At 37.2% G+C, this 9029-nt stretch overlaps 1 protein-coding gene across 1 annotated transcript in view; it reads right to left on the bottom strand.

Moving 5' to 3' along the window:
* The window catches only part of REV3L (REV3-like, polymerase (DNA directed), zeta, catalytic subunit), a 216320-nt gene that overhangs the window by 61993 nt on the left and 145298 nt on the right, over positions 1-9029 (bottom strand). Inside the window, exons 17-18 of the mRNA XM_006839926.1 lie at positions 7015-7207; positions 5332-5443 (exon numbers count right to left, since the gene is read on the bottom strand). Of these exons, the coding sequence (XP_006839989.1) occupies positions 5332-5443; positions 7015-7207 (305 nt within the window). The remainder of the gene's footprint in view (positions 1-5331; positions 5444-7014; positions 7208-9029) is intronic.

Below are 9029 nucleotides of genomic sequence, written 5' to 3'. Positions count from 1 at the left end.
TGTGGGCTTCCCTTTTCACTCTTCTTATTGCTTAACTCAGAGTAACTTTCACAGGTGTTGCCTGCCTCCCTGGTATATGGCAGTTGGTATTGGTTCTTGCCTGGGTTTTAGTGTTTTATAGTGTATGATTGTAGCTTGACTACATGGCAGCTGTTGCTGACTCCTCTTGGGTAATATAGGGAGAGGAAAAGTCCCCCAAAGGTAGAAGGGGAGCGCAAAACAGCACCAGCAAAAAAAACCCAAACCAACCAAAAAACAACAACAACAACAAAACAAAGCTAGACTGAATATTGCAGTCTGTAATCACAAAAAAGGGAGAGGAGGGAGAGAAGAAAGAAATTTTTTTCTGTAGCCTAATATGAGTAAGTATTACTTTAATGTCCACTCTTCAACTTTTTGCTTTCAAAGCTGCCTGAGAGATTTCAAGATACCACTGTTGGTTGTTATGCTGTACCTCAGGCTTTAATTTTCGGCCTGAAAAACAGACTTTTTAATTCAGAAAAAACTTGTGTTTTTTTTAAAAACAAACAAATGAGTGTAATTAACCAGTACAATTAGTCAGATGACACAACAGCACAAGTAATTGACTGTAATAATAATTTTTCCAATAAAAAGGTATTTGATGAACTAGCATCAGAGAAATTCTGATGTAAGAATCATAACTATCTTTATAAGTTATTAATGGATTGCCTCTGTAATCACCTGGTATCTTCTTTATGTTGCACGTCGGTTTAGAAACTACATGTGATAGGAACACTTAAGTTCACCTGTGGTCATAATGTAATGTCTGTCCTGAGTAAAACTTAGCACAGAGCTGTCAACTTCATGGGTTCTTTTCTGCATGCACGGAAAAGCTTCAAATCTCAGATCTTCATTGATCCTTAGACATACCTGAGACTTCTGCCCCAGTTTCTTACATTTAGCCATTACAGTTACAGGAATGTACTTGGTATATAACAATCTACCCATGACTACTCTATGAAGAGTTTAGCTTAATGGGAGAGTTGATAAAAGTTTGTCTCAACAAAAATGTACCATGGTGCTGGGTATTTTGTTGGAAGACAAAGCAGGAAGAGTTTTAAAAAACCTATCCTTCAGTGCACAGGGATCTTGCTAAAATTCCTTTTAAAAATGTAACCAACATTTTAAACCTCCATTTGGAATGTAAATACTGACTGGATACTTGATATTAAGAAAGTATTACCTTTATAGGTCTGATACTTAAGTCCTGGTGGGGTGCTGAAGGATAAGCACTGGACTGCTAACCACAAGGTCAGTAGTTCAAACCCACCAGCTACTCCTTGGAAATTCTATACAAGGAGTCAGAACTTAACAACAACAGTTTGAGACTAAGATTATATGATTAGGTTAAAAAAGAGTTCATATCTTTTAAAGATACATACTTAAATATTTGTAGATGAATATAATGATATTATGTCTAGATATGTTAAAAAAAATCCAAAGAGAGTAATCATAGATGAAAAAAAAGCTGGTCATGTGTTTTTAACCTTCACAGCCTTCTGAGATAGTAACTATTGTTACTTGGAGTATATGATCATTCACTTATCTTCCTTGAATTTTAGATCTGCTTTGCCCCCTTGCATTTTGAAAAAAATATCAAAAGGGAGCAAAACTTACTGAACTAGATTATAAACCAAGAATCAAAAAAACATGATTTGCAGGCCCACCTCCACTAATTTTATTGGTGGTAGAATCATTTATGACTTGAGAGCAGCATAGTTTAGGTTCTTGATGCAGGTTAAAAAACCATTCCTTCACAATATAGCTCTCATGCTTACCTTTTACTTTTTTTTTTTGGTTTGATTTTTGTCCCCCTAAAATATGTGTCAACGTGGCTAGGTCATGATTCTAAGTATTATGTAATTACCCTCCATTTTATGATCTGATGTAATTATCAGATGTGTTGTAAATCCTAACCTCTATGATGTTAATCACAGAATTAGAAAATCATATGGGAAGAACTCACTCAGCATTTCTCAAGCTGAAGGACATGAAGAAAAAATTCAAGCCTCGACTTGTGTTACTGAAGGATTCTCTGGGCAAATTATTGAATGATGCAGAAAGCATCAAAAGAAGATGGAAGGAATATACAGAGACACTGTATCAAAAGGAAATGGTTGATACTCAACCATTTCAAGAAGAAGCATATGATCAAGAGCCAATGATTCTGAAGGCAGAAGCCCCACAATGCACTGAAGGCATTGGCAAAGAACAAGGCACCAGGAGTTGATGGAATACAAACTGAAATCTTTCAACAATGTGAGGTGGCACTGGAGGCACTCACTCATCTATGCCAAAAAATTTGGAAGACAACTATGTGGACAACTGTTTAGAAGAGATCCGTTTCTGTGCCCATTCCAAAGAGAGGTGATCCAATGGAATGCAAAAATCACTGGACAACAGCATTGATATCCCATATGAGTAAAGTTTTACTAAAGGTAATATAGAAATGGCTGCAACCATACATTGAGAGAGAACTTTCAGAAATCCAAGCCTGATTCAGAAGAGGACGTGGAACGAGGGACATCATTGCTGACTTCACATGGATCTTGACTGAAAGCAGAGAATACCAGAAAGATGTTTACCTGTTCTATACAGACTACGCAAAGGCTTTTGACTTTGTGGATCATGACAAGCTATGGACAATAACTGCGCCGTGTGAGTATTCTAGAATGCTTAATTATGCTCATTAGGAACCTGTACATAGACCAAAAAGCAGTTGTTCGAACAGAACAAGGGAACACCAAGGGTTTCAAATTAGGAAAGGTGTGCAACATGGTGGTATTCTTTCAAAATACTTATTCAACCTGTATGCTGAGCAAATAATCCAAGAAGCTGGGTTATATGAAGAGAAACATGGCATCAGGATTGGAGGAAACCTCATTAACAACCTGCAATATGAAGATGATACAACCTAATTACTGATGAAGATCAAAGGCTATGGCCTTCCATATGGACTGCATCTCAATGTAAAGAAAATAAAATTCTCACCACTGGACCAATAAACAACATTTTTATCAATGGAGAGAAGACAGAAGTTGTCAAAGACTTCATTTAGCTTGGATCAATTATCAACACTCATGGAAGCAGCAGTCAAGAAATCAAATGATGTATTGCACTAGACAAATCTGCTATATAAGACCTTTTTAAAGTGTTGAAGACCAAAGACGTCTGTTTGAGGACTAAGGTGTGCCTGACTCAAGCCATGGTATTTTCCAAAACCTCATATGCATGTGAAAATTGGACAGTGAATAAGGAAGACCATAGAAGAACTGATGCATTTGAGTTATGGTGTTGGAGGAGAATATTGAAAGTGCCATGGGTTGCCAAAAGAATCAATAGAACCGTTTTGGAAGAAGTACAGCCAGAGTGCTCCTTAGAGGCCAAGATGACCAAACTTTGTCTCTGATACTTAGGACATCTAGTCAGGAGGGACCAGTCGCTGGAGAAGGATATCAAGTTTGGTAAGGTGGAGGGTCAGAGAAAAAGAGGAAGACCCCCAACGACATAGATTGGCTAAGTGGCAGCATCGGTGGACTCAAGCGTGGCCAACAGTAGTGAGGTTGGCCCAGGATCGGGTAGTGTTCTGTTCTGCTGTTCATAAGGTCGCATGAGTCGGTACCGACTCGATGGCAACTAACAACAACAATACCTGTGTTGAGAATCTCCTAGACCCAGGGGAAAACTGATACCAAGACACTTGGAGAGTCTCAAAGGGCATTGAGCTTAGAGAGGTTGAAAGGAGGCAAGATCCTTCTCACAGAAAGAGAAACCTTTCCCTATAGCTGACACCCTGAATTTGTACTTCTAGCCTCCTAAATTGTGAAAGAATAAACCTCTATTTTTAAAGTCATCTACTTGTGGTATTTCTGTGATAGCAGCACTAAATATCTAAGATACTATCTGTATTATCTAAATCCCTCAACTGTATTTATACTTCAAGTATATTAGACTACTGAGGAGTTTTCCAAGTTGGTCCCACTGTTTTCCATTGCTAAGGTTAGTTGAAAGAATCTTCTCTCACTCTACCAAGCCTTATTTACCTGAACAACTCCCAGTTATTCTTTTACTATCAACTCTCTCACTATAGTATTAGCTCCTACAGCGCAAGGACAATGTCTTATTCTTCTTAATATTTCAGTATCCAGAACAGTCCCACACACATAATAGGTGATCGAATACATGAGGCTAAGAGAAAAAAGTATTGCTATCAGGATTCCATTCATACATGTGCGGGTTTTTCCAAACAAAATGTGTTTAAGCATATCTTTATGATCAGTGGATGGCTGCAGACCAGTTCTCTCAGACACTTGTCTTTGTTTCCCATTAGGATGTCTTCAAAAAGATAGGTACAATCAAAACTGTGACTTTTGAGGCATCTGCTTTGCCAGTTAACCTCAAGACAGAGAGGTCAGCCCAGGTTATGTACGGTGTTTAAAAATCTATACTAAGCAATGGGCAAACCCTTCAGTTCCTACATAAGTACAACACTTCGTAAGAGAGCTCCTAGCTATCAAGAGTCAGTCACACTCTTGTTTTAAAAAATAATGTTTATTAACTGACAAGAATCTACTATTAACCATCAAATGAGTCAGAGTTTTCTTTCTTTCTTTTTTTTTTTAAGGGACTAAAGGCACAAGATAGTACATGCCATGAAGTCCAAAAATTATGAACAGACAGACTGGTATTCTAAGGCTTATTTAGATCTTAGAAGGCATTTTGATAAAGGAAAAAAAAAAAAAGCATTATTGTGGTGCCTGGCCCCCAAGTCTACTTAATCAGTAATTCAACTTTGGCATGTTGTGTTTTGTCTGTCCTAGAGTCAATTCCTACTCACAGAACCAGTCACACAGGGTGTAAATGAGGCTGTAATCTTACAAGAGAAGTTCGCTAGGTGGGCTCTAATTGTCAAACTTTCAGTTAGCAGCTGAACACTTTAATTACTGCACCACCAAAGCATCTTAATTTCACCACCATAAAAAAAAAAAAAATCATTCTAAAATCCAACTGGTTCTTAAGCCTTGAGGATATTGTTTTCCTACAGAACTGACTTGATGGCAGTGAGGTTTTGTTTTTTGAGAATCTGAGACAGTTCTATGTGTCCTACAGAGTCTCTATGAGTCAAAATCAATCTGATAACAACCAGCAACCATTTGATACAAATGGTGGAGGAGTTTGGGGCAAAATCTTCTTTCTAAAGAAGACTATTTTCAAGGGGCACAGGAATTCTCCTTCCACCTTCATCTGCAACACCACAAAAGAATTCACTGAATAAAAAAACCAGAAAAGTCAGAAAATACAAAACAATACCTCTTAATTATAGTTGTAATTTCTTGAAAAAGTGCCTTCTCATCAGCAGCATAGGTAACTTCTAGTCCTGTAATTCCAGATCTTATAAGGAAAGGAGCCTGATATCTGATATCTGAGAAATAAAATGTTTATTAGATAGGACAGTGTAAGTAGTATTATTTGTTATGTTTGAGTGATATCATGCTACTGAAATACTTCATATTAAGGAAGTATCCCCCCCCCCAAGTATAAACATAATTAATCGAATTTCTTTAAACTCTTTTTTAGGTTTTGTAGTTTAATATTCATAATTCATTTCTTATTTTGTTATTTTCCTGAAAAATCTGTATTTATAAAATTCCCCAGATATTTACGAATAATCCACAAAGAAGCTTCATAACCTCTGTCTTCACTTAGTACAAAACCACTCATTGTTGAGTTGATTCCAAATCATAGTGACCCTATAGCAAACAAATAGAAATGACCCATAGGGTTTCCAAGGCTGTAATTTTATAGAAGCAGATACCCACATCTTTCTCCTGAGGAGTAGTTGGTGGTTCAAACTGCTGATCTTTAGGTTAGAAGTCCAGTGTTTAACCATTGTGCCACCAAGGATCCTTAGACAGGAATAATATTTTTGGTAGAGAATAATTAGATCAATGGTATGCTGGAAAATGTTTGACCATCAGCTCTTAGTTACACTCCTGAAGAGATGTAAAAGATTCATCTCCCATACAGGTGAGCCAGTACAAACCAGCTCATACACACCTCTGCTTAAATGGCAAATCCCTAGCTATATGGTTTTGTTCTATTCCAAGTGTTCCTCCTAAATTGACTGAATTCACTTATAATGGATACTATTTTAAAATTGCAGAAGGACATTTTGATGCTTTACAAAATCTCCTACAAAATTTTTAAAGCTCTGAAGAACTTTAACCAAGAGTATAATAGACATTTAGAAAGAGATCATAGCGACCCTGTACAGGGTTTCCGAGGCTGTAAATCTTTATGGGAGCAGAAAGCCTCATCTTTCTCCTGCGGAACAGCTGGTAGTTTCAAACTGCTGACCGTAAGGTTTGCAGCCCGATTCGTAACCACTACGCTACCAGAGCTCCTTAGAGTATTATCTTAGAAGTCTCTATATAAACCATTAGAATCCTGGTGTGGCACTGTAGGTTAAGTACTATAGCTAACTGCAAGGTCGGTGGTTCAAACCCACCCAGCTGCTCCTGGGACACCATGAGTCAGAATGGACTGGACAGCAGATAACAACTCATAAAACACTAAATTTCTCAGAGTAGTAAATCAACGTCCTAAAGCAAAATGGAACATTGTATCTGCAGAAAAATGCCAGCACATGAATTGATGAGGAAGAGTGTGTACCCGATATACAAATTACATAGTGCTTGGGACTACATATTCCCAATTGGTATTTTATCAAATACTTTTTAGAATTAGTTGCTAGTCAGAAATCTTACTAAGATCTTATATGTCTTGCTTCTAACATTCGACCATAACTTAAGGAAGAGTAATTAATCTAGGACAAAGTTAAACACAATGCTTTCTACTCCCCTCTCAACAAACATTTTGGAGAGGAGATCCTTTTCTTGCTTGGTTTACATCTCCGTATAGAGAGATTTCCTCTGTTAAAAAAAAGTTCGTGGTATGGTAAGCAGGCTGATAGTTAATACAAATGAACGATACCTTGATTGGAGATGGTCTTGTCTTTATCAATCACGATCACACCTGTGAGTTCTGTTTTGTCTGTATCTGGCAGTGGAGTGTCAGATGAGATGCAGTAGAACAAAGCACAGATGGGGTCAAATTCAGGATCTGGTTCTAAGTCTCGTCTAGTACGAGCATGTAACTCCACACTGATTAGAGTAAGATTTTGAATCTGTAAGAGGAAATAAGAATCTAAATACATTCTTAAAACTATTTTTCTCTCAATTTCTGTTTGAGAATTACTAGTGCAAGTATGGGGTTGTACATACAAACCGAAGTGTTACTTTTTACTTCTTAATCAAATAACTACAGTTTTAACGTAAGAGATATTTTTTTAACTTAGAGTTCCTATCTATTAATTACTACACGAGGGCAAGTTAAATTCAGACCTTTGAATGTATTATGCAGATTTCAGTTATAGATGTTTCTGATATATGAATTACATAATAGCTGGATTTGTGCCTATGCACATTTTCTCACTGAAATTACTGCAAAAAAATGTAATGTTCTGCTTTTCATACTTTCTTTCCTACACTAATAAAAACTCTGTGTAACTCCAGTCCTTTCATCCTCTTTCTAAAATCAAAAGAGCGTCAATGGAAACTCTCAGAAGACAAACAAAATATAGGATGGGCCACAAAAGTCCATGAATAAATATAAAATTACAGCTCATAATTTTATCATGTACATATACCCAGCAATAAAATAAGCAAGGGACTACTAAACACAAAATCAGTGGCTCGCACCCACCAGAGGCTCCTTGGAAACTATATAAAGGGCTGCTATGAGTTAGAACCTACTCCACAGCACATAACAACAAACACCAAAATTAAAAATGGACATATCCTCTGACCTAACCACTCTACTCCTTATAATTTAATCTACAGATATATTCATCTATGTAGGCAAAATATATGCATAATAATTGTTCACTGAAGATTGTAATAGCAAGAGAATGGAAAAAAACTCAATGTCTATCAGATGGGGACTGATTAAATTATGTGGCATTCATAAAGACTGTCATTATTGTTTTTAAGTACAGGTAAGTCAGTTCCAACTCATAGCAACCATAGATTACATATGTTTAAATACTCAAAAGAGCAAGCTAAATATGTACCCTAATGTTAAAAGATCACCATAATACACTGATAAGTAGAACTTTGTTGTTGTTAGGTACAGTTGAGTCAGTTCAGAATCAAAGGGACCCTGTGCACAACACTGTCAGGTCTTCTGCCATCCTCACAATTGGTATGCTTGAGGCCATTGCTACCGCCACTGTGCCAACCTCAATAGGGGATTTCTTCTTTTTCCTGACCACCACTTCACCAAGCATGATATCCTTCTCCAGGGACTGATCCCTCCTGATAACATGTCTAAGAAGTAGTCTCATCATCTTGGCTTCTAAGGATTTGTTTGTTCTTCTGGCAGTCCCTGGTACTTTTAATATTCTTCTATACCGTAACTCAAATGCATAAATTATTTTCCCATCTTCCTTATTTATTTTCAAACTTACACATGCACATGAGGCTGCTGAAAATACCAAGGCTGGGGTCAGGTGCACCCGAGTCCTCAAACTGACGTCTTTGCTTTTCAACACTTTAAAGAGGTGTTGTGCAGCACAGTTGCCCAATGTAATATGTCGTTTGGTTTCTCGACTGCTGTTTACATGAGTGTTGACAGTGAATCCAAGCAAAACAAAGTCTTTGATAATTTCAATCTTTCCTTCATTTATCATGATGCTACTTATTCGTTCAGTGGTGAGGATTTTTGTATTCTTTATATTGAGGTGTAATCCATAATGATGGCAGTGGTCTTTGATCTTGATCCAGTGAAGTCTTCACTTTCAGCAAGCAAGGTTGTATCATCGGCATATCATAGGTTGTTAATGAGTCTTCCTCCAATCCTGATGCCACACTCTCCGACCTTCTCGGATTATTTGCTTAACATACAGATTGAATTAAGTATGATGAAAGAATACAACCCTGACACACACC

Source organism: Chrysochloris asiatica, unplaced genomic scaffold, assembly GCF_000296735.1.
Source record: "Chrysochloris asiatica unplaced genomic scaffold, ChrAsi1.0 scaffold00027, whole genome shotgun sequence".
Classification (NCBI taxonomy): Eukaryota; Metazoa; Chordata; class Mammalia; order Afrosoricida; family Chrysochloridae; genus Chrysochloris; species Chrysochloris asiatica.
This window is presented reverse-complemented; position numbering and strand designations above follow the sequence as displayed.